The 26,473-nt window shown below is 39.3% G+C and overlaps 1 protein-coding gene across 2 annotated transcripts in view; it reads right to left on the bottom strand.

Moving 5' to 3' along the window:
* Nucleotides 1–26,473, bottom strand: part of LOC140477143 (peroxidasin homolog) — a 583,119-nt gene that overhangs the window by 182,245 nt on the left and 374,401 nt on the right. For both annotated transcript variants that reach the window (XM_072570507.1, XM_072570508.1), the window contains exons 9-10: nucleotides 23,820–23,989; nucleotides 18,054–18,326 (exon numbers count right to left, since the gene is read on the bottom strand). In XM_072570507.1, the coding sequence (XP_072426608.1) occupies nucleotides 18,054–18,326; nucleotides 23,820–23,989 (443 nt within the window). The remainder of the gene's footprint in view (nucleotides 1–18,053; nucleotides 18,327–23,819; nucleotides 23,990–26,473) is intronic.

Raw genomic sequence — 26,473 nt, forward strand, 5'->3', positions numbered from 1 at the left:
GCCAAATAGTATGAAAAGCTCCAAAGGAAACAGTGCAGCTGTTCTGAAACATAAACATCTTTTGACATTGTTATAGTCTATTACTGGGTGATGCCACAAAAAAAAACAATGTCCACTTCAGTCTCATTGCACACACCCTAAAAAGAATCTAAACAACCGTTAGCTTTACAGTGGGGATTGTAATGATTTGTGTAGTATGATGCATAAATATTCATTATAAGCAAATATGACATTCACAACTAAAGAAATTTGAAAATAAGTTTTAATATGAAGTTCAAATAACACTAAAATGGATCTTAATGGACCTTATATTTACATGGTTAACAAAATATTCTGTAAAATACAAGTACTGTATAATAATTGCCACCCCTGTTTGTTCCAACTGAAAACCACATTTAGAGTCATAAAGATGTACAGCACAGAAACAGACCTTTCAATCCAACTTGGCCCTACCAACTGGATATCCTAACCTAATCTAGTCTCATTTTCCAGCACTTGACCCATATCCCTCTAAACCCTTCCTATTCATAGACCCATCCAGATACCTTTTAAATGCTTTAATTGTACCAGGCTCTATCACTTCCTCTGGCAGCTCATTCCATACATGTATCATACTCTGTGTGAAAATGTTTCCATTAGGTCCCTTTTAAATCTTTCCCCTCTCACTCAACCTATGCCTTTCAGTTCTGGACTCCCCCATCTTAGGGAAAATACCTTGTCTATTTATCCTATCCATGTCCCTTATGATTTGATAAGCCTCCATAAGGGGTCACCCCTCAATGTCCAACACTCTAGGGAAAACAGTCCCAGCCTACTCAGCCTCTTCCTATAGTTTAAATCCTCCATCCCTGGCAACATCCTTGTAAATCTTTTCTGAACCCTTTCAAGTTTCATAACATCCTTCCTATAGGAGGGAGAATTGCACACAATATTCCAAAAGTAACCTAAATGAAGACCTGTTCAGCCACAACATGACTTCCCAAATCCTATACTCAATGCACTCTTTTGTTATCATCTTATAAGCACTACTATAGTTTAAAGTAATTGACAATAAATATAAATATGCAAAATATGTATCAGTCGTAGCAGTTTTTTGTGGTGCAGACTATTATGATTCTATCAATCACCAATGCAAACAAGATGATAAAATTGAAGTTACTTACCGATATATTAATGCAAAAACTCAATTCATTTATAGACTGATCCCTGTCTACTGCATTAGCAATGACATTAGTCCATTTTACCATCTTAAAATGAATGTACACCATTATATTAGGAAACAAAGCCATGTCATTTAAACGTAGATACCAACTGACAAACAGTTATTTCTAAGATAGTGATTGCCAAAATATACCACATAGCACAACATAGTAAAATGCTTCCTTTTTCAGATAACCTACAATAACGTGTATACTAGCACTGATGAACAAGTTTTCAATTTTTCAAAATTCTGGAGTTCAGCAGCTAGTAATTCGGGAGAGATTAGGGAAAGAGGTTAGAAAATAAAATATGCTATTTGGGATGGAGGAGAAAACAGGAACCCTCTTGTAATATGAAAGAAGAGAGGAACTTGAGAGCAAGAACAAAATAGCAAAAACATAACGATATTAGATGTCCTCAGAGGCCCACCTGAAGATAGTACTAGGGGGTACATAGTGTTACAAGTTGGTACAATGTATATCAATATTTTGTTGAAGAAGTCCAATGTCATTTTTCCAAGAGAACTCAAATCTAGTTGGGACTGTAAGTGGTGAGGAGGATGTAAAGAGGCTTCAAATTTAGACATGTTGAGTAACTATGTAGCAGAATACAATATAATGTGGATAATTGTGAAGTTATCCACTTCAGTAGGTAAAGTAGAATGGCAGAGCATTTTAAAATGGTAATTGATTGAGAAATGTTGATTTGCACAGGGGTTGGTTACATTGATCACTAAAATGAAGTATGTATGTTCAGCAAGTAGTTAGGAAGGTAAATGGTGTGTTGACCTCCATTGTAAAAGCATTTAAGTACAGGAGCAAGGATATCTTACCACATTTGCAGTTGTGTACAGCATTATTGAGACAAAACCTGATGTATTGTGTGTTATTTTGATTCTTTCATCTAGGAAAAGATATGCTTGTGCTAGGGAAATGCAGCAAAAATTCACCATACTTACTCCTGAGATGGCAAGATTAGCTTGTGAGGACGGACAGAGTAGAAGAGGCCTTACTGAGACACAGAAGAATGATAAAGGATCTTATTGAGATGCATGAAATTCTGACAAGGCTGGTCAAGCAATGTAGGAAATTTGCTTCTGCTATCTGAGGGAGGGACTGATTGAAAAAGAGGTCATGGTCTCAACATAGAGTCATAGAGATGTACAGCACGGAAACAGACCCTTTGGTCCAACTCGTTCATGTCAACCAGATATCCTGGACAGCCATTTAGGACTGGGATGAGGGGAAACTTCATTAGTCAGAAGATAGTGAACCTGTGTAATTCTCAATCACATAAGATTGTGGAGGTCAAGTCATAGAATATACTTAATAAAGAAATGCATAGGCACTAAAAGCCTCAAATGGTATGGGGAGAGACAGCAAGAGTACTGAGATAAAGAATCAGCCATGATCATACTGAATGCTGGAACAGTGGCTGACTGTTGCCCCTATTTTCTAACTTTATATGTGTTTGCGAGAAAGACACTGGAATAAATTGTGACTTTGGGACAGGTGATAGTGTTTTGCAATGGATTTTCTCACTCTCTTTTTTATTTTCACTAATTGCACTAACTTACAGAGTCCAAATTTGTCCCACTGAGTTTGCAAAGTAAAAATAGGGAGGAATCTTTTTGGAACCAAATTGAACAGAAGGAGCAACAGGAAATTCACTTAAACTAGTACATAAGGATTGTAAGTTTGCTCCCTGAGCTGGAAGATTTGTTCTCAGACATCATCAGTGACCCTCTGTTGAAGCATTGGTGTTCTGACCCACTTTCTATTTCTGTGGATGATATTACCTCTGGTTCTTTTTCTGAGAGTTTGGCAAATGGGATCCAAATCGCTGTGTTTGTTGATGGAGTTCCAGTTTGAATGCCAGGCTCTAGGAATTCCTGTGCATGTCTTTGTTTAGCCTGTTCTAGGGTGAATGTATTGTCTCAGTTGAACTGCTGTCCCTCATCGTCTGTGTGTATGGATACTAGTGACTTTTGGTGGCTAGTTGGTGCTCACGTATCCTAGTGGCTAGTTTCCTGCCGGTCTGTCCGATATAATGTTTGTTGTAGTCCTTGCAGCATATTTTGTATATGACATTCGTTCTGCTGGTTGTAGGTACAGTGTCCTTTAGATTCATCAAAGCTGTTTCAGTGTGTTAGTAGGTTTATGGACTACCGTGATGCCAAGGGGCTGCAGTAGTCTGGTCGTCATCTCCGTGATGTCTTTAATGTATGGCAGGGTGGCTTCAGTCTATGGGTGTGTTGTGTCTTCTTGTTTAGTTCTGTTGTGTAAGAATCAGTGGACTGTGTTTATCAAGTACCCATTATTCTTGAATATGTTGCATAGGTGCTTTTCTTCAGCATCTTGTAGTTTCTGGGTGATGCAGTGTGTTGTGGCTCATTTAAATAATGTCCTGATGCAGCTCCATTGTGAGTTTTGGGATGACTGTTCCTGTAGTTGAGTATCTGGTCAGTGTGTGTCGGTTTCCTGTAGACACTGGTCTGCAGCTCTCCATTGGGTTTGCATTTTACCATGACGTCTAGGAAGGAGAGTCTGTTGTTGTTCTCTTCCTCTTTAGTGAACTTTATACCGGTAAGGATGTTGTTTTTATGTGTTTGTGGGTTTCTTCTAATTTGTTGCGTTTCATGATGACATGGGTGTCATCCACATAGCAGGCCCAAAGCTTGGGATGGATCATGGGAAGGGCTTTTTGTTCTAACCACTGCATGACTGCTTCTGCTAAGAATCTTGATATTGATGATCCCATGGGTGTCCCATTGATTTGTTTGTAGCTCTTGTCTTTGAAGTTGAAGTGGGTAGTGAGGCATAGGTTTACTAGTTTGAGGATGCTGTCCTTGCTGATGGAGTTGGTGCTGTCTGGTGTTTGAGTCTTTGGCTCGTCTAGTAGTGCGGCCAGTTGTTTCTTTGGCTAGGGTATTATTTATTGATGTGAATAGGGACGTCACATCGAAGGAAACCATGGCATCATTGTCCTCTACCTTGATGTCTTTGATGATGTTCAGGAATTCCTGAGTGGAGTGGATGGAGTAGCTTCAGTCTTCTACTAGGTATTCCAGTTTGTGTTGAAGTTCCTTTGCTAGTCTGTATGTCGGTGTGGCAAGAAGTGAGACTAGGTCTGAAGTGTGTGTGTGTGTGCGTGTGTGTATGTGTGTGTGTGTGGGGGGGGGGGGGGGAGGGAGGGGGGGAGGGGTGCTGGTTTGTGTACCTTTGGTAATCTGTAGACATGGGGTGTGTTGAATCCTTCAGGTTTCATTCTTTTGTTACGACACAGCGGTGAACCCTTCTGTTAATTAAACCAAACACACAGAAAAACTCACCTTGTCTCATAATCTGTTAAAGTATGAGTGACAGAGATCTACCCAAATTCCACTATTTAACCAAAACATCAATTTGATTATTTAATGCAAAACTGAATATTAAACAACAATTTACAACTCTAAGCCTCCTTTCTCTTTAACATTTGTTGTCTACGTCCCACTCTAAAACAACACATTGAATAAAGCCCCTATTAAATTTACAGCAACTTAATTTTCAAAACCAGACAGCAGCTGCCATCTCCAGTGTCAATCTTCCTCTGTTTGTAGATCTTCCTGGGTTGACTTCGGTCTTCTGCTGAAAAGATGTTTCATATGAAAAAGGGACCTGTGTCAGAGAATGTAGTGAATAGCAGTCTTTGATGCTTTTTCAGGTTAACTGTCCAAAATGCCTGCTTTTTTTTATACCTCAAATATCGGATTGTCTCATTGGTTCGATGTAGTCAAAACAATTCAAATTAATTTGGGTTTTAGTATCTTGGGGCATAATTTAAGCTGATTGGTTATATTTGAATTGCTGTGAAAACTACTGAAGTACCTAGGTTACAGTTAAAAGTTACTTCTTTCAATTTTCTAGCACATGACATGACAGGTACTTGCCAGCTTTCAGTTTTCACAGTCTCTTAAAAGTACAGTACAAGCCTTTAACTTCATAACACTTTGGAGGTTATCTTGTTAACTTCATCTGTCTTGAGTAGTTTCCTCAGAGATGCTGTAGTATGGTTTTCTAGTCAAGTCCATCATCACCTGTTGGTAGGTGTCAGTATCTGCAAACAGTGTGTTTGGTTTTTCAATATATTATGTTCTATTCAGAATGATGGTCATGCACCCTTTGTCTGCCAGTAGGATTACAATATTTCTGTCCTTTCTAAGTCCTTTCCTTTCCTGTGTGTTGAGGGCATTCCCTTCCTTCTTTCTGCTTAGTGGTTGGTGCTGTCTGTCTGATGGCCTGCTGGAATTCTCAGTAAGTCCATTGTCTTACAGGGTTGATCACAGTGCTGCTAGGAAGTCCTTTTAGTCTGCGTCCCTGTGGTTGAAGTTCATCCCTCGTACGAGGACGGCTTTTTCCGTGTCTGAGAGTGGTCAGTCTGACAGGTTCTTTAGCAAAGTCTCTGAATTGTCTGTGTCATTGCTATGTGGGAGCAATATACCCTGCAAGGACTGCACCAACCTTTACATCAGACAGACTGGCAGGAAACTAGCCACCAAAAGACACAACCATCACTAGTATCTTTACACACGGATGATGAGGGACACCAGTTCGACTTTGACAATACATTCATCCTGGAACAGGCTAAACAAAGACATACACAGGAATTCCTAGAGGCCTGGCATTCAAACTGGAACTCCATTCACAAACATTCCAATATGGACCCCATTTACCAACCTCTCAGGAAAAGAACTGGAAGTGATATTACCCACCATAACTGATCAAGACATACAAATAGAAAGCGGGACAGAACACCAGCGCTTTAACAGAGGCTCACGGGTGATGTTACTAGCATGGTGATGAAACATCTGAGGACAAATCTTCCAGCTCAGCAAGCAAACTTACAACCTGAATCACAACCTGAGCTACAAATCTTCACAAAAATTGTAGTTGCATAAAGAGTCAGGGAGTGATATATTGTTATTGAACTTAAAACTTTAACTCTTTTTCAGACATTGCCAGACCCGGTGAGTTTCTGCATCATTTTCCATGTTTATATTAGGGAGAAATATTTTGGTGAAGGAACAGAAGAGGAATCCTGACTAACTTTGCAGTTGAGGAGGATACCTGGCATTACTGTGTACAAGAAAGACAACGGATATCACAGGCTAGTCTCATCCAACAACACAAGCAACATCATATTAAATATATGAATAATAATATTGCATGTACTTCTCCTCGGAAGCAAAAATGAAAATTGATGTCACAGGGGCTCAATCTACTGTTTATTTCATTCCAAGGTTATAATAGCCCTTTAAGTATATCCCTTAGTTTGCTGATAAAGTTAATTGATCTCAGCCAGAAAGTAAATTCTTGCAAGTACTTATCAATTCCACATATACTAAAACACAACTTTTAACTAAAGCTTTTGAAAATGTGTCTCATTCATAAGACCACATTTTTGAAATAATTTTTCAACTATAGATTTCTCGTGGGGATCTTCACATGCTGGCAATATGTATTGGAAATTTGCTTGCACAAATTCTGACGCACATAGGAAGTAATAAAGCTCCTTACTTTGTGAAATACAAATTTCTCTTAAAGAGGACCAGTGGAAAAAAAACACTTTTCTGCTTTTGTGTCTGATCTTCAGATAACATGGAGAAATCATTGAAACAATAACAGAAGCCATATTATTGCCAATCCATGGTAACCTCAAATATTAGGATCTCGGCCTGGTCTCCCAGTGACACTATAACCCATTCCCATTCTTATGGTAATATCCCTATGTTTACAAGTGCTACCAAAACCTCCTTCCTCAAAAAGAAAACCACTTATTTGCTTCATTGACTATTGCTCCATCTCTGACCTCTTTACCTTTTTCAAAATCTTTGAACCTTTCATATCTTCGTCCTTCACTCTTACAGAAAACAATCCTGTATGAATCCTTTATTTTCACCTTTCCCACAATACCTAACAGCCCTAGACCAATGTTAAACATTGTCCGTATTATTACTATGATGCTTCAATTATTTTTGTGGCTCTTACATAACAGGACCTCCATCAGCTGGCGGTGACAATGATAGAAAATATTGAGCAAGGGTGCTAAGCAATTTGCTGCAGCATAAACTGATGTTGATGCCGAAGGAAGACTCCTGGAGCAAACAAACACAATCTTGCTGGGGAAAAGACAGTGTGTCTTTGGTGCAGAGAGGGCTGATGGGAAGAGAGGGCAGGCAGAAAGAAAATCCTCAGGCAAATGAAACCTACATGATCAGCCCATGTGTGTAGTGTAAATATTTCTTTATTTATCTTTAATTTCCCTTCCTGTTTATCATGATCTGATGCAATTGGAATAAAGAATGCTTGCTTCATGACATTTGGGCCTTCTGTGGGTTCAAATCTTATGTTACATGCAGTTCTTAGTAACCATCAGCACTGCCACTTACAACTTTAAAGTACTGAATGTTGTTTGATTCATTGCTTGGTTCCAGAGATAAGCATCCAATTATAGGTAGTTCACCTTCAGGATTGCATTGCCCGTTTTGTCCCTTATATTGCTATCTTGATCTATTCCTATTTCTCATCTGCATGTTGCCCTTCAGCAAAATAACTCATGGATCTGAATTCAGCCTAGTATGTATATTGATGACGCGTGTCTACTTCTCCTCTACCCCTTGCAATTATTTCCTGTTTTAAAGCTGCTGTAATAATACATGTTATTAATATTACACTTGGACCAGTGCCCCTAAAGAAAGAGACTGAACACTGGTCATTAAAGTGACAGATAAGATTTGCTAAAAAAAAATAAGCTTTGAACAGCATCCCAGAATGACATTTCCATACAGCACAGTGCTTGAAGTTCAGAAGGTAAAAATATAAAACAAAAAGTGGCTATTCACTTTGGGTAACACATGTCCCATTTTGTGTGATGGAATATGAACTTGGCACCAAAACAATGCCACTTACATTATTGGCTGATTTGTCGCTTAAATTAAAGCAACGTATTATGAGCTAGCTTTGGCATACAACTGCAAACCACAGAAAGAAATGACTTCAGCACTTAGTTTGCCAACCACCTCAGTTAATTTGAGGAATACAATACAAAGTCCCTAATGAATTGACGTTCCTGATGTAATTACTGTTGCCTGTACTCTACGTGAGCTGACAGATTTCTGCTGTGTTACTCTCCCTTTTGCTCTTTGTTTAGTTGTGTAACTAAAACAAGTTTTGCACATCTGGGACTTATAAAGACAAGAAAATCAATAATAACTTAAGTGTGTGATCTCTTGCAACATCTAGTAAGACCATTTCCCCCTCCACCCTCCCACTTCCATGAACTCTCCTGTTTCTCTTCTGTTTTCTATTCAATGATACAGCCTACTGGGTAGGCAAATGACTGAAGGGGAGAGAAAGAACCAACACACTTTCTTAAATTTGATTTAATTCAGTGCAGTGTCTTTAACTGGTTTCCAGATTATATTGGTAACTCAGGCCATTCTCAGGTTTGCTGACAGAAAGATTGAAGAGAAATCCCGCAGAGAACTACATTTTCTTTTCAATTTTTGTGCTTGAACTAACTTCTGTAAAAAAAATGAATGATCTTGCTGGACTCTTAAATTGGCCATGGCAGAAAATATGATCATATTTCCAGACCCTTCTGAACATGATGTATTATTTAAACATTTTTAGTGAATGTAAACAGAAAGGAATTAGAGAGAGGCTTTTTCCATACTGGTGGATAATGTCATCTTTATGCTAAAATGAACACTCAACTTTATCAGCTACTACATCATTTTGTAATGGAAACTGTAAGGAGGAGTGAATACTACACTATTAGCATCATGATCTTCCAATTAACGCGACAAGATGGACCTTTAGCACTTGAAATGCCTGTCATTGTCATGTGACTTAAATCAGAAATGGGTAAAATGCATAAGTACACAAATCTGGGATTCTAAGTCAGTTGCTCTTTCACCTATAGAGGGAGAGCAAGGCTCAAGGCTGAGTTGTCAGCCTGGCTTGGACCCTGCTGTCTTCAGGTTGCTGACTGGACAGGTGCCTCCACTTCACCTGTGAGGTGGAAAATGACTGGGCCCAGCTCAGTGGGGGATCTATTATCAGATCTTGACTTCTGGAAGTTATAACTAATTTTTAACACCCCTGTATTTTCTAAAGTTTGTCATTTATAACCGCTCCTGATCTGTTTTTCTGAATTTCCTAAATGCTTGTGTGTAGTAGCATATAAATTCTCCATGTGTTTTGAACATTTCGTTAATAATCCCAATCTTTCATTTAACGTATTATTGTTTTGCTGTGGGTTTATGGGGGTCTAAAACCAGGATTTGGCCTACCTCGGCCTACCTCAGTTAAAATCAGGAGTAAAATGGGACAACAGTAAAGCAATCTATACCACACTCCTTCAGGCTTCAGAGGAGGTAGGCAGTCATAAGTTAAACTTACCCCATTCTCCCTTGACTGTGACACAAGCCACTGCCCATTCTGCACACTGCTTGCACTTGCCAAGTGTTTCCTCCTCACTTAGTCATCAGTATTTGGAAGATTTGTTAATATTTCCCAATTTTTTTGATAAGTGTCTTACCCTTCTTTCCCATATGCTATTGTCTGATTGTCCAGTGCCTAATGCTCCAGATAAGGCATCATCGATGCATTCTCCTATCACTACAGTGTCTGTTTGCCAAGTCTATTTACTGAGAAGATAAATGCTCATGGGAATAATAAGTCATTCAAATATTATTTGTAGGTTGATTTACAGTTCTAAGATTTTTTTGCAATTCATCACCTTTTCGATAACAAAGCAAAGCACTGAAAATATCTTTCGAACATTAGGCAGCACCTCTGGAGATTTAAATCTGCCTTTCCCTCTCCAATATGCTACCTAGTCTGTTGAGTTTTTCTACAACTTTCCTTGTTATTCAGAACTTCTTTAGCTAGTCATCAGCTTTCTTCATGTTTTTAAGCTAACGTTTACATAGAAGAATAACTATTAAACCACACTCAATTTCAATATGGTATATTGAAGAACATATTAAGGCCACATTTATGAAACATATTTTTGATCTCCTATCAGAACAAAAGAAAAAATAAAGACCTGTAATATAGAATGTCTTTCATGACCCAAGTCATCCCAAAGCACCTATAATCAATAAACAAAAAAGTGAAAGGACTGCAGATCTAGGAATCTGAAACAAAAACCAAAATTGCTGGAAAAACTCAGCAGAATAGCATCGTTCTGAAGAAGGGTCACAGGACACAAAACATTAACTCTAATTTTTCTTCATCAATGTTGCCAGACCTGCTGCAATTTTCCAACAATTTATGTTTTTGTACCTACCATCAATTGACTACATTTTAAATATAGGCTTGAATATTCCCAGGGGCATTGGGAGCGCATTCTCAGGATCATTTCGGTCATTTCAGAATGCACCTGCCAGTTTAAATTTAAGGTGAATAGTTAATTAACGGACTATCGCCAAATGAACATCCAATCAGGACGTAGGGAAACCAACAGCCTAAGTGCTGCTCATGGCCAAGCACTATCTACCATTCTTTATCAGCATCATGACAGGGCTTGGTACATCACAAGGCTCACAGAAATACACGTCCATAAATTCCACATTTGGCAAAGCTGTGACATGTAAAGACAGCAGCTATGCCATTCTCTGCTGGTGTTAATCAAATCTCAATCATTAGTAATGCAGTATCAACCTCCCACTGTGTAGCTGCCTCCTCTGATTTATTGGGGTGTGACAATAGACAATAGACAATAGACAATAGATGCAGGAGTAGGCCATTCAGCCCTTCGAGCCTGCACCGCCATTCAATATGATCATGGCTGATCATTCCCAATCAGTATCCTGTTCCAGCCTTATCTCCATAACCATCTCCATGGGCGGCACGGTGGCAAAGTGGTTAGCACTGTTGCCTCACAGCGCCAGAGATCCGGGTTCAATTCCCGCCTCAGGCGACTAACTGTGTGGAGTTTGCACGTTCTCCCCGTGTCTGCGTGGGTTTCCTCCGGGTACTCCGGTTTCCTCCCACAATCCAAAGATGTGCAGGTCAGGTGAATTGGCCATGCAAATTGCCCGTAGTGTTAGGTAAGGGGTAAATGTAGGGGTATGGGTGGGTTGCGCTTCGGCGGGGCGGTGTGGACTTGTTGGGCTGAAGGGCCTGTTTCCACACTGTAAGTAATCTAATCTAATCTAATCTTGACTCCACTATCTTTAAGAGCTCTATCCAATTCTTTCTTAAATGAATCCAGAGACTGGGCCTCCACTGCCCTCTGGGGCAGAGCATTCCACACAGCCACCACTCTCTGGGTGAAGTAGTTTCTCCTCATCTCTGTCTTAAATGGTCTACCCCGTATTTTTAAGTTGTGTCCTCTGGTTCGGCACTCCCCCATCAACGGAAATATGTTTCCTCCTGCCAGAGTGTCCAATCCTTTCATAATCCTATACGTTTCAATCAGATCCCCTCTCAGTCTTCTAAACTCAAGGGTATACAAGCCCAGTCGCTTCAGTCTTTCCGTGTAAGGCAATCCTGCCATTCCAGGAATTGACCTCGTGAACCTACGCTGCACTCCCTCAATAGCCAGAATGTCTTTCCTCAAATTTGGAGACCAGAACTGTACACAGTACTCCAGGTGTGGTCTCACCAGGGCCCTGTACAGCTGCAGAAGCACCTCTTTGCTTCTATACTCAATTCCTCTTGTTATGAAGGCCAGCATGCTATTAGCCTTCTTCACGACCTGCTGTACCTGCATGCTTGCCTTCATTGACTGGTGGACAAGAACTGCCCCTTTACCTAATTTGATACCATTGAGGTAGTAATCTGCCTTCCTGTTCTTGCCACCAAAGTGGATAACCAGACATTTATCCACATTAAACTGCATCTGCCATGCATCTGCCCACTCACCTAACTTGTCCAGGTCACCCTGTAATCTCCTAACATCCTCATCACATTTCACCCTACCACCCAGCTTTGTATCATCAGCAAATTTGCTAATGTTATTGCTGATACCATCTTCTATATCATTTACATATATTGTAAAAAGCTGCGGTCCCAGCACGGATCCCTGCGGTACCCCACTAGTCACTGCCTGCCATTCCGAAATGGAGCCGTTAATCACTACCCTTTGTTTCCTATTAGCCAACCAATTCTCTATCCAATCTAGTACTTTGCCCCCAATACCGTGCGCCCTAATTTTACTCACTAACCTCTTGTGTGGGACTTTATCAAAAGCTTTCTGCAAGTCCAGGTACACTACATCCACTGGATCTCCCTTGTCCATCTTCCGAGTTACATCCTCAAAAAATTCAAGAAGATTAGTCAAGCATGATTTCCCCTTCATAAATCCATGCTGACTCTGTCCTATCCTGTTACTATTATCCAGATGTGCCGTAATTTCATCCTTTATAATAGACTCCAGCATCTTTCCCACCACTGAGGTCAAACTAACTGGTCTATAATTTCCTGCTTTCTTCCGCCCACCCTTCTTAAAAAGTGGCACAACATTAGCCGCCCTCCAATCCTCAGGAACCGACCCCGATTCTATTGAACTCTGGAAAATAATCACCAGCGCATCCACGATTTCCCGAGCCACCTCCTTCAGTACCCTGGGATGCAGGCCATCAGGTCCCGGAGACTTATCAACCTTCAGACCTAACAGTCTCTCCAACACCAAATCCTGGCAAATATAAATTCCCTTAAGTTCAGGTCCTTCAGCCACTGTTACCTCAGGGAGATTGCTTGTGTCTTCCCCAGTGAACACAGATCTGAAGTACCCATTTAATTCCTCTGCCATTTCTTTGTTCCCAGTAATATATTCCCCTGTTTCTGTCTTCAAGGGCCCAATTTTTGTCCTAACCATTTTTTTGCCTTGGACATACCTAAAAAAGCTTTTACTATCCTCCTTTATATTCTTGGCCAGTTTACCTTCATGGTCACAATGGGAGGCTCATGTGGCATCTGTAAGTTTGTAGATCATTCGTGAAATGATCACTAAGCAGTTCACTAAACAGCTTAACTGTCCACCCATTATAAGCATGTACTAGCTATCAGGAAGTAAAACTAGGAGAAGATAGGAACCTATTGTAATGATGGCCTAATGCTCACCGGATTACAGAATTGTTACAGTATGGAAGGAGTTAATTCAGTCATGGAGTAATTGAGATGTACAGCACAGAAACAAACCCTTTGGTCGAACTCATCCATGCCAACTAGATATCCCAACTAAATCTAGTCCTGCTTGTCAGCACCCAGCCCGCATTCCTCCTTTCCTATTCATGTTCCCATCCAAATGCTTTTTAAATGTTGCAGTTGTACCAGCCTCCGCCACTTCCTCTGGCAGCTCATTCCATACACCCTCTGTGTGAAATAGTTGCCCCTTATATCTCTTTTTTTCCCCTCTCACCCAAACCCACACCCTCTAGTTCTGGACTCCCCCACCCCAGGGAAAACACCATGTCTATTTACCACTGGTTTGATGACCTAGTGCCAATCTCCTGCCTATCCAACTTGCTCATGATTTTGAAAACTTCTCAGCCTTTGATTCTCCAAGGAGTACAGTCCCAATTTCTTCAATCTATCCATAAATGAAATTTCTGTTTCTCCGAACCAATCTGCTAAATCGCTTCTGAATTCTCTCCATTGCATTTATATCTTTCCTATAATAGAGTGGCCATTATTGTACACAATAACCCATTGGCAGTCTAACAAGCACCTTACACAAGTTTAACATCACTTCCTTGTTCTTGTACTTCTGTCCCTATTAATAAAGCTGAGAATATCTGTCCTGTCACCTTCAATGACCTTTGAACTTCAAACATTCCATGCCTTCCCTCCTTACCAAATTCATAGGACTGGGAAATTCTTAAATGCAGCCACTGTTGCAATAAAGGAAACACATATAACAAGTTGCAGACAGTGTGGTCCCACAAAAAAACAATGTGCTAATGACTCATTATACTGGTCGACTGACACATTTTACTAAAAAGATAGTGAGGACTGCAGATGCTGGAGATGAGAGTTGAGAGTGGGGTGCTGGAAAAGCACAGCAGGTCAGGCAGCACCTGAGGAGCAGGAGAGTCAATATTTTAGGCATAAATCTTTCATCCTGATGAAGGGCTTTTGCATGAAATGTCAGTTCTCCTGCTCCTCGGATACTGCCTGACCTGCTGTGCTTTTCCAGCACCCCAGTCTTGACATTTTACTAAGGACTCACTACCTCCCCTTTGGAATAAACTCTGGCACCTTTTGTGTCTAGACCAGGCATGGTCTCCACTTAGCTTTGAATAAAAAAAAAAGTACACCTGGTACAATGCAGTACTTCCTCAATAAAGCCTCCACTTTTAAAAGTGAAGTACTTGGAGCAGGACATGAACAGACAACCTTCTGATTCAAATGTGAAGATGAACCACAGCGCACCCTCTCATCGAGCGAAAAATTTCTTCTAACAGTCTTCAAAAACTTATCAACATAATATTGCTTTTTCATAACACCAAAATACAATTACCTCTTAGAACAGAATAGAATCCCTATAGCATGGAAGCAGCTCATTTGGCCCATTATCCATCTGAAGAGCATCCACCTGGACCTATCTCCATAATGTTGCATTTCCAATGGCTAGTCCACCTAACCTGCACACCCTGGACATTATAGGCAATTTAGCATGGCCAATCCATCTAATTTGAATATCTTTGGACTATGGGAGGAAACTGGAGCACCCCCACACAGATACGGGTAGAATGTACAAACACTACATAGAGAGTCACCTGAACGTGGAATCAAATCCAGGTCCCTGGCACTGCGAGGTAGCAGAGCCAACCACTGAGCCACTGCACTGCCCTCTTATATTATGATAAAAGCAAACACACCCATCCTCTCTCTTTATATACATTTTCATAATGGCACTGAAATGATCATACAAATCAACCCACTCTATCTGTTTTTCAGTACTGATAGGTTTTAGGAAGCTTCTGAGAGCAAGATTTCTTTAACACATATTGTATGAAATGTTCATTATTGATTTTAATCATCACCTTTAGCAAGTTAAATTGACAGATTGAATCATATGTCTTTGTAAGTCTAGTGGCAGATGATGATAGATCGACCTCTAAGAAGCCCAATTTTCTTGTAAATGCATCAGAAAAGTAAATTAATGATTTGTTTTACATAGATCAAAGTAACATTTTTCTTCAATGTGACGTAAATTGTTCCATTGTATGTTTGCCATGAATCAGTAATATTAAAACGAGAACACGTTAAGAAATCAACAAAAATAACTTGCAAACATTTTTTTGTTTAGATTAGATTATTTACAGCGTGGAAACAGGCACTTCGGCCCAACAAGTCCACACCCACCCACCGAAGCGTATACCACCCAGACTCATACTCCTACATTTACCCCTTCACCTAACACTATGGGCAATTTAGCATGGCCAATTCACCTGACCTGCACATTTTTTGGATTGTGAGAGGAAACCGGAGCACCTGGAGGAAACCCACGCAGACACGGGGAGAATGTGCAAACTCCACACAGAGAGTCGCCTGAGGCAGGAATTGAACCCAGGTCCCTGGTGCTGTGAGGCAGCAGTGCTAACCACTGTGCCACCGTGCCGCCCACTGCCACTGTGCCGCCCACAAATTGTGACCAAAAGTTTAGAAAGGCGCTTTTGGAAAGAAAGGTCTATGATAGCAATAACCAAAATGTGTTTAAAATTTAAAGAAATGATTCAAGATGTTCAACAAAACACTTTCCATTAAAAAAAACTGATCAAAAAACATCCATCTGTATCTTACTGAAGAAGCTAAGGGTAGTGTTAGATTAATATAAAAGAATTAGAATGTTGCAAAAGAAAACCTGAGATCTGGGAGTATTTCAAAACCAGCAAAAGTCCATCAAAAGGATGATAAAAAGGAGAAAAAGACCACAATGAGGTTAGATGAAATAATGACAGGGCATAGTAAGCTGTTCAACCACTGAAAAACAAGTAGTTTTGTATGGTGGAATATCAAGGGCTTAGTGGTTTACACTTCCGCCTCACATTGCCAGGGATCAAGTTTGATTCCACCCTCAAGTGACTGTTTGTGTGGAGTTTGCACACTGTCCCCATTTCTGCATGGGTTTCTGCTGGGTGCTCTGGTTTCCTCCCACAATCCAAAAGATGTGCAGGTCAGGGGAATTGGCCATACTAAATTGCCCATATTGTCCAGAGATGTTCTGGTTAGATGAATTAGTCATTCAGGATTACAGGGATGGGGTAGGTATGGGTAGGATCGGTGTGATCTTGATGGACCGAATGGCCTGCTTCCATGCTTCTATGATGATTCCGTGATAAAGCTTGAATGTTATTAATGTTCAAATTATCTTAAATATCTGGAAGCCTCCTCAAAATGTACCAAAGAGACAGGGAAAAATTAAGGGATTTAAGAGCAATTTGATTGCAAGTAGTAGAATGCCCATCAATTGACAGAATGAGAACGTATTCAATTCCTCTTTGATGGTTGATGAAGTGGAAGTGTTTTTGCATGAGGTGAATGTGAAAAAGGGTTTCCATATTTTGAATTCCAGGAAGACCTTTCCAATGGACAACAGCATAATCTGCTTGGCAGCTGATGACACATAACTGAACTTAGAAATGTAGGAGCAATATATAGGCCACTTGGCCTACAAGCCTGCTCCACCATTCAATAAGATCTTGGCTGATCTGGTTTGGACTTCACATTTGAGTTTGTGTCCCATAACCTCTGCCTCACATTTCTTTCAAAAATTGAAATAATTCTTGTATAAAGTCAAAAACTCAGCCTCCAATATCTTCTGAGAAAGATTTGGAGGTGCTGGTGTTAGACTTGCATGCACAAAGTTTAAAATCACAAAACACAACAGGTTTATTCAGAAGCATTAGCTTTCAAAGCACTTCTCCTTCAACCACCATATTATATTCCTTCTGCCAAATGCTTGCAACCTGTTTTCATTCCCTTGTAGATTCTCTACCACCTCTTGAGAACTTACTTTCCTGCCTGTCATGGTGTCATTGGCAAATTTACCTACTATAGATAGTAGAACAAATCACGTAAGCATCAGCTGGCAGACTAGGAGATGGAAGTAACAATAGGAAAAGCTTGCAATAATTATTTAAGTAGGAATGACAGAATCCAAAATAATAATTTCATCAATGCAATCTCATGGAATGATCTGAACTGTCTTAAAATGAAACATCCTTAGGCATGCTTCAATTGGGAGACATTAAGTAACCAATATTGTGTAAATTGATCTCCAAGCTCATAAATAAATCCAGTTAATATGAATACAGTATTCATACCGTTTCAAACATTTTTTAACAACTAGATTAGCATTGGTTCATTTGACATATGAACTAACAAACATGAAACCCAAAAAGCCAGCAATTTAATACCTAGTATCACTCCTTCCATTGGAAGGCAGTTGAAGCAGATATTCTACCCAATGTCCTAAACATGCCATGAATCTGACTAACCTTCTTGGGTCAAAGCAGGTTCCTGGCAGAATTTACAGAAGAAGCATTGGGAATCTTTCTTTCCTGCCCCAGGCACAACTGCCAGCAATATTGGTCATCAGGCCTGCTGCAATCATTTCCACAAGGAGATGAATAGGCTATGGCAGCCTTACCTACCGTCTCAGCAGATTGAAAAGCAGATGGGGATGGAAAATTATAGTAGGTCTTGACTCCCCAGCACTTCACTCTCAATTTTGGGAAACAATCTTAGTAAATACACATTTGTCTATTATAAAAATAAATCAGAACAAATTTTCTGAATTCTAACATTATTTTTTAGCTCAGCATCATTATTCAACAACAGCACAGTCACCCTTACCTTGTACAATGATGGATGCTGAGGACTGGATGGAATCTTGATTATTACTGGCATGACAAATGAACTGGCCATGGTCCTGGAGAGTAACATTCCGAATAAAGAGGCCACCTGATGGAGTTGTGGTGTATCTGGAATGTGCAGGGAGGAGTTCTCCATTTCCTTTAGTCCATGTAATTCGAGGCTGAGGATGTCCAATTGCACTGCATTCCAGAGTGATACTCGATCCAACTAGAACTTCAGTGTTCTGTGGCTGAATCACAAAATTGGGCTTTGCTACAGAGAAAATCATGCCACATTAACACTGTCTCGTTGGCAAATGGGCTAAATATACAGTATGTATGATTAATGTAGCAGAATTGTTTATTTTAATCATTCTGAGTGACACACACACACATGCACACACTCAAAAAACACTAGAACAGATGAATTGAGAGTCAAATAAAACACGTGGAATACTTCATGTAGACTCCAATCAAGAGTGATATCTAAAATATTGACGCTGAGGGTCATATAAGATCAGGCCATGACTCAATGCTCCTCTTGAACTGAATTAGAGGACTTATCTCTATTACCTCACAGTACCTCGAACTTCCTCTGGGTGTCCTTGTGTTTATGGAAACAATAATGAGTGAAATCAGACATATATCTGGGACCAAAAACAACTACTTAGATTTACATAGAATAAATGGGAACAGGCAATCTAGGAGAGGGAGGTGGTGCGAAAATTACATCTAGGTAGAAACACTTTTTCTAATTCTTCCACATTTCTAGGTTGCCAATATTGATTGGAGCAGTGGAGGAAAATTTAGCTCTTCAGAGTCCCCATTGTATATTACTTTTAGATCACACAAGATCAGTTAACGTTATCTGCACTCTGGGGATATTGATTAGTAACATCAGATATCAACACTGAAATAAGGATTAAGAAACCTTTAAAATACATGGCCTTTATAAAATAATGTTTACTAACTCTTTCAGATTTGTTTACAAATACAACATCAATCATATTGGAACATGACAATATAGTAATGTGCTCTTGTATTGCAGTCAAAATGGGATGAAGAACTGTTTAACCTATTCAAAATCTGATCAGAAATTCATTGAAGCAAGTGATGGTTCAGAGAATTTTATCAGTCAGCACTCATTAACTATTCATTGCTCCTTTTAATATAGGCCTATTGAAGATCCAAGGAGTTGGAGGGTATCAAATTTGAATACTTTCGAACTGCCTCTCAAACTTCACAAGATTGACCCATCTTTTCAAGAGTTACACAGATTGTGTTAATTTGACCTGAAAATAACCTGAAAACAAAAAATGTCTGAATCAGTTACAGATATTTTCCAATCAACCTATCCAGAGATGCTATTACACACTTCTGGGATTTTTAACTTTGGCATCTCCTCTTTAAGGATGCTACTAGTGCACTCTCTCAAGATCCTACAACAGCACCCTTAATCATACTCTCAGAGGTTTCTATGAACCTTGCATTGGCTTAGACCAAATCATGTGGACAACCACATTTAAAATTCACTCCCCTTGTTTTTCAACCTACCCTCATTTGTGTTTCCTTCAGCCATTGAAAGGCAGAATAAATAAATTTAAACCGTTTATCTTTACTACCTGCAAGTAAACATACTGATTAATTTGCAAATCTAACCAAACTTCATATTGAATCAACTGATGTTATTCTCAACATAAATAAGGGCACCTGATAATGCAAATTAAGGTAAATGAATATGATCTAATAGCATACAACAGAAACACGGCTCCAAGGAGATCAAAACTGGGAACATAACATTCAGGGATATTTAGCTCCTTAGACAGCAAGGATAGAAAAGGTGGTGGGATATCACTGTTCATCAGAAATTAACTGAGGATATTTGAGAGGGACAATCTAGGCTCAAATGATATCGAGTCCATTTTTGGCAGAGGTAAAAAACAGAAAAGGAAAGAAGGGGAGGCGATGGCCTAGTGGTTATCACTGGACTGTTACTCTAGATGAGGTTCTCAGGACCTGGGTTCAAATCCCACTACAGTAAAGGCATTCAATAAATATCTTGAATTGTGCATCTAATTATGACTATGAAACGATTGTCAGAAAAACTCATCTGGTTCACTAATATCCTTTAGGGAAGGGAACATCCATCCTTATGTGGTCTGGCCTACATGTGACTCCAGACCCACAGCAATATGCTTAACTCTTCACTGCCTTCTGGGCAATTAGGGATGGGCAGTAATGCTAACTAGCCAGCGACACCCTCATCCCATGAATGAATAAAGAAAGAAATAGAAAACATTACTTGGGGTAGTGTATACACCCCCGAAACAGTAGCCATGCAATAGGAAATGCAATAAATCAACTCATGTCAAAAGGAGTACAGCATTAATATGGGTGGCTTTAATGTTCAAATTGGAAAAGCTAACAATAACAAATTCAGAGAATGCATTATTGGTAGTTTCCTTGAGCCAACCAGGGAGTAGGCTCTAGAGTCTAGGATCTAGTAATGGGTAATGAGGCAGGTTTAATAAATAACCTCTAAGTAAATGATCCTCTAAGAAGTAGTGATCATAACATGATAGAATTTAATATTCAGTTTGACAGTGAAAAACGCTGGTCGGTAACAACGTGTTTAATTTACATTAAGGGAATTACAATGAAATAAGGATGGAGTTAGCTGAAGTGAACTGGGTAGGAATGATAATATGACAGAATCCCTACAGTGTGGAAACAGGCCTTTCAGCCCAGCAAGTCCACACTAACCCTCCAAAGGGTATCCTATCCAGACCCATTCCCCTAATTTACCCCTGACTAATGTACCAAACCTACACATCCCTGAACACGATGGGCAATTTGGCATGGCCAATTCATCTGAATTGCACATCTTTGGATTGTGGGAGGAAACCCACGTAGAATGTGCAAACTCCACACTGACAGTCACCCAAGGCTGGAATCAAACCCAGGTCTCTTGCTCTGTGAGGCAGCAGTGCTAACCACTGAGCTACCATGCCAGCTCAAGTAGTAAGCAAGCACTGGTTGACATTTAAGGAGGTAATTCATGACCCACAACAAAAATACCTCTCAGTAAGAAGGAAATATTCCAAGAGTGGGATAAACCAACCATAGTTAACCAAGGAAGTTAAGGACAGTATTAAGTTGAGAGAAAAAGCATATAGTGAGGCCAAAGTCAGTGATAGCGCCAAAGACTCGAATAAATTCAGAATCCAGCAAAAACAGATTAAAAAGAAATTAGAGAGAGAAAAAAATAAACTATTAAGTCTAACTAGTGAGGAATACAGAAACAGACAATGAGGTCTTCTTTAAATGTATAAAAAGGAAAAGAGGGGTTAAATTGGACAGATACCCTTTAGAAAATGAATCTGGTGAGTGTGTTTTGGGGAACAAGAAAATGGCAGAGGAGTTAAAAACATATTTTGCATCATTCTGTTCCATGGAAGATGCTTCAAACATTTCATCAGTACTAAAGAATATGGAGAAGGCATTAATTACGGTGGCCCAGTGGTTAGTGCTGCTACCTCACAGTGCCAGAGACTAGGGTTGAATTCCAGCCTCAGGCAACTGTCTATGTTTGGAATTTATACTTTATCTCTTTGCCTGCTTTAATTTCCTCCCACAGTCCAAAGATGTGCAGGTTAGGTGGATAGGCTAAGCTACATTGCCTGTAATGCCCAGGAATGTGCAGGTTAGGTGGATTAGCCATGGGAATGTAAGGCCACAGGGATGAGGTAGGATGCTCTTCAGAGGGTCAGTGTAAACTTGATGGGACGTATACCCTGCTTCCACACTGTTATGATTCTATGAAGTATTACTAGCAAACCAATGATGCCAAAGGCTGATAAGTTCCCTGGCCCTGACAGTTTACATTATAGGATCCTAAAAGAGATAGCTACAGACATAGTGGAAGCATTGGTTGTAATTTTTAAAAAATCCTAGGACTCCAGAGAATTACCAGAAGATTGGAAAACTGCTAATGTGACACACCTATTCAAAAAAGGAAGGAGTGAGTATAAGCTGATTAGCCTAACAATTATTATTGGAAAATTATTGGAATCAATTATTTAGGAAGTAACAGCAGAATATCTGAAAATCATAATCGAATGAAGCAGAATTAGCATGACGTCAGGAAAGGGAAATCCTGTCTTATTAATTTATGAGAGATTTTTTGATGAAGTCTCAGCCAGAGTGGATTGAGTTGAACCAGCAGATGTGTTGTTTTTCAACTTCCAAAGCATGTTCGACAAGATACCTCACAAAAGATTAAGTATTAAGATCAGATCCCATGGTACTAGAGGTAGTATTTTGGCATAGATTGAGAATTGGCTTAGAACAGGGAATGACGAGTAGGATTAAGGGGTTATTTTTTCTAGTTGGTGACCTGTGACCAGTGGGATTCCACAGGGATCAGTGCTGGGACCACAACTATGGTCCACAATATATATTAATGACTTGGAGGAAGGAAGTGAATATACTGTAGCCAACTTTGCAGATGACAAAAAAATAGGCGGAAAGGCAGTTTGTGAGAGGGATACTAACAGTGTACACAGATTTATTGGCAGGTTAAATAATTGTGCAAAAAGATGACAAATAGAATTTAATGTGGGAATGTGCAAAGTTGTTCATTGTGGAAGGGTGAACAAAACATCAGAACATTATTTAAATGGAGAAAAGCTGCAGAAAGCTGGAACACGAAGGGATTTGGGGGGTAATTATGCATGAAACACCGAAAGCTAGTGCAGGGTGCAGCATGTAATCAAGAAGGCTAATGAAATGTGGATGCTTATTTCAAGAGGGCTGGAGTCTATGTAGAGTGTCTCACTGCAAACCTACAAGGTGCTGATGAGATCACATCTGGCGTAATGCCAGCAGTTTTGGTTTCCTTATTTAAAGAAAAAATATCATTTATTGGAGGCAGTTCAAAGGAGTTTTACTCTAATGATCCCTGGTGTGGAGAGATTGTCTTATGAGCAAAGACTAAACAGGTTGAAACTCCACTCACTTTAGAAGAACAAGAGATGATCTCATGAAAACATATAGGATTCTTCGAGTCTTGACATGGTTAATGCTGAGAGAATATTTCCCCTCATGGGAGAGTCTAGGACTAGAATGTATATATTCAGATAAAGGGACACCAACATAAGACTAAGATGAGGAAAAGGTCTTCTCTCAGAGGGTCTTTGGAACACCTTGCCACACAAAGAGCTGGGAGCAGAGTTCTTGTGTATAATTGAGGCTGAAATAGGTAGATTCTTGATCAGTAGGTGAAACAAGGGTTACGAGGAAAGGGCAGGATTGTGGATATGAAGAATGTTGGATCAGCTATGATTCTATTTAATTAGTTCTTCCAGCCCCTTTGCATGATCCTATTTAATGGCAGAGCAATCTTGAGGGGCTGAACAGCCTATTCCTGTTCCCATTTCTTATGGTCTTAGTCATTCTCCCTTACTCAGCATGAATGACCCACATTATATTCGTTACAGTAAATAGTGATGAGGTATTCTGCAAACTAGCAGATGTGGTTTTAAAACAAGTCTTTACTTTTAAGAGCAGTGCACAGTGACTTTACTTTTTAAAAAATAACACTAACTTTATCTTAATTCTTTTCCATAAAGACAGAAAAAAATCCTGAAAAATAATAAAAATTTCCTCAACACCTTTTTCAAAATTCAAGTTAAAGCAGCTGTAAGAAAAGAACAAATAAATAAAACAGGAAAGAAATAAACAACGCAGTGAAGTGAATGATTCTTACTTGGACTACCAAAGTATCGAAGTAAAACGCCTTGAGTTGTGGCCTCTCCCAATTCATTTTTGGCCATGCACTGATATGTCCCTTGGTCAGATTCCTGTGCATTCTGGATCATCAAGGTACCATCATCTAGTAAATTCCGACGAATGTCATTTTTCATGTGTAATTCATGGCTTTAAAAAAAATATGGATTTGAGCAGTGAACATGGTTTCAGATGATGCGTGAACTCTTCCGCTTAATTTTGGGTAGCATGCAAAACAGCAGAGGAAAATTTGCAAAATTGGAAGCACATTTGATACTGAACTTTAAGCTGGCATGTTACTGCAGTGGAAATTGACTGTAACGGTGAAAAAGTTCAGCTTAGACTTTTATCCCATTTAAGAACGAAGATATCTCCTAGACATTTTTAGGAGGGGTAAGGTCCCCACTGAGGGAGGTAAGATGCCGTTGTAATTCTTAAAAGTAGATATCAACGTGCTAAAAGGTACATTAACTTTCAAGTTCATTGGAAATGTCAACAGCCCTGTCAAGAGCAACAGTCAATAGACAAAATGAACTGTCAAAAACAACTGTAAAAAGTGTTAAGGCATTTCAAACTTCTATTTTCAAAGATTTAAGGTAATGTCAAGAGCATGAGAAAAAAGTAATTGCTTGCTATTTAGAACTACCTGTTGAAATAAGCCATTACTAGATTAGTATTTTATGATACTTCATTCTCAGAGCAGGGTGTCTGCCATTTCAGAAAGTTTCACTGAAAGCTCCAGCTGGGTTTGGAATTTTATATGGGCTCCAAGAATGCTCATGATTTTATATATATTAACGTATATCATCCATGTACAGTAAATTCAAAACTGTTCTGAAGGAGTCATATCAGTTACACTGTCAGATACTAGCTACTAGATGTTGTCAAACCTAAATTGCTCCAGCACTTCCCAATTTTATCTCAGATTAGAAATAGCAACTGGAAGGGATCTTTCACCGATAAACTTTCTTGCTGAACAAGAATCTATCTCTACCTCAAAAATATAATCAAGGACATTGCTTGCACTGCCTATTTGAGGAACTGTGTTCCAAAGACTCATGAACCACTGTGAGAAAAACATTGTCATCTCCGTCTTAAATCTTTAATTTTAAACTATTACCCTTGTTCTGGACTCTCCCAAAATAGAAAACAAATTCACCCTGTCAAGACCCCTCAGGGTCTTAGAAATTTCATTCCAATCATTGCTTACTTTTCTAAACTCCCGTGATACAAGCCCAGCTTGGCCAACTTTTCCTCATAAGACCAACAGGCCATTTCATTAATCTCATAAACCTTCTCTGAATCTATTTACATCCTTCTTTAATTAGGGAGACTAATTTTGTACAAAAGTACTCCAGATGTGGTCTTACCAATGCCTTGTATAACTGAAGCATACCTCCCTAGTTTTGTATTTAATTACACACACAATAAATTATACTGTTTTATTAGCTTTTCTAATTACTTGATGTACCTGCATGCAATGTTTTGCAATTCATGTACTAAAAAATTCAGATCCTTCTCATCTCCGAGTTCTGTAATCTGCCATCATTCAGATAATAGTGGAGAATTTCATATATGCTCACATTATACTCATTTATCAAGTCCATATTTGCTCATATAACCTAAACCTCCTTACATCTCTTCACAACATACTTTCCGAATGACCATTGTATTTAACAACTGATTCTTCAGTCTCTTCTTCCAAGTTATTTATATAAATTGGAAACATTTGAAGTACCAGCATTGAACCTGGTAGCATGTCACTGATTATGTTTTGCCAACCAGAAAAACTTGCATGTATGCCTCCTCTCTGTTTTCTGTTAGCTAGCCAATCTTCCAACCATGTCAATATCTAACATGTTTTACTATTAACTTCAATTTTCTAGGATGATCTTTCATGTGGCATCTTATCAAATGCCTCCCAGAAATCCAAGTAAAGTAATTCTCCTTTAACAATGGCAAATTACTTCATCAAAAAATTCTAATAGATTTTGTTTCAGAAAATCATGTGGCTCTGCTTGGTTACTTTGAACTTGCCTCAGAGTTGTGCTATAATGTCTCTAATTATGGCATTGAACACTTCCATGATGATATATGCTAATCTGACATATCTTTTTCTTCATTTCTGTCTCACTTACTCTTTGAATTAGGGCTGCTTTTAAAATATAATAGAACCTTCTCTGAATCTGGGAAACATTTTGTTAAATTTAAGCCAATGTTTAAGCCAATTTGTTAAATTTAAACTATCTCACTAGTCATTTCTTTCAAGACCTGAGGATAAAATCTATCAAGACTGGGAGACTTGTCAGCCTGCTCAACCTCCCTTAGTGCAATACAATTTTTATTTTTGACTTCTTCCCTCTTTTCAATTTCCTGATTTGCAGTTATTTTTGGGATGCTACTTGTGGGATTAATGGAAAAATCTTATTAATTGGCTGTCTCCTTATTTTTCATTATTAAATCCCACATTCTTTAAAGCCAATACCACACTGTTACCTTTGAAACTTAAAAAAAATAACAACTTTTACAATTTATTAGTGGGCAGCACGGTGGCACAATGGTTAGCACTGCTGCCTCACAGCGCCAGAGACCTGGGTTCAATTCCCGCCTCAGGCGACTGACTGTGTGGAGTTT

Source organism: Chiloscyllium punctatum, chromosome 5 (genome assembly GCF_047496795.1).
Source record: "Chiloscyllium punctatum isolate Juve2018m chromosome 5, sChiPun1.3, whole genome shotgun sequence".
In the NCBI taxonomy this organism is placed as follows: domain Eukaryota; kingdom Metazoa; phylum Chordata; class Chondrichthyes; order Orectolobiformes; family Hemiscylliidae; genus Chiloscyllium; species Chiloscyllium punctatum.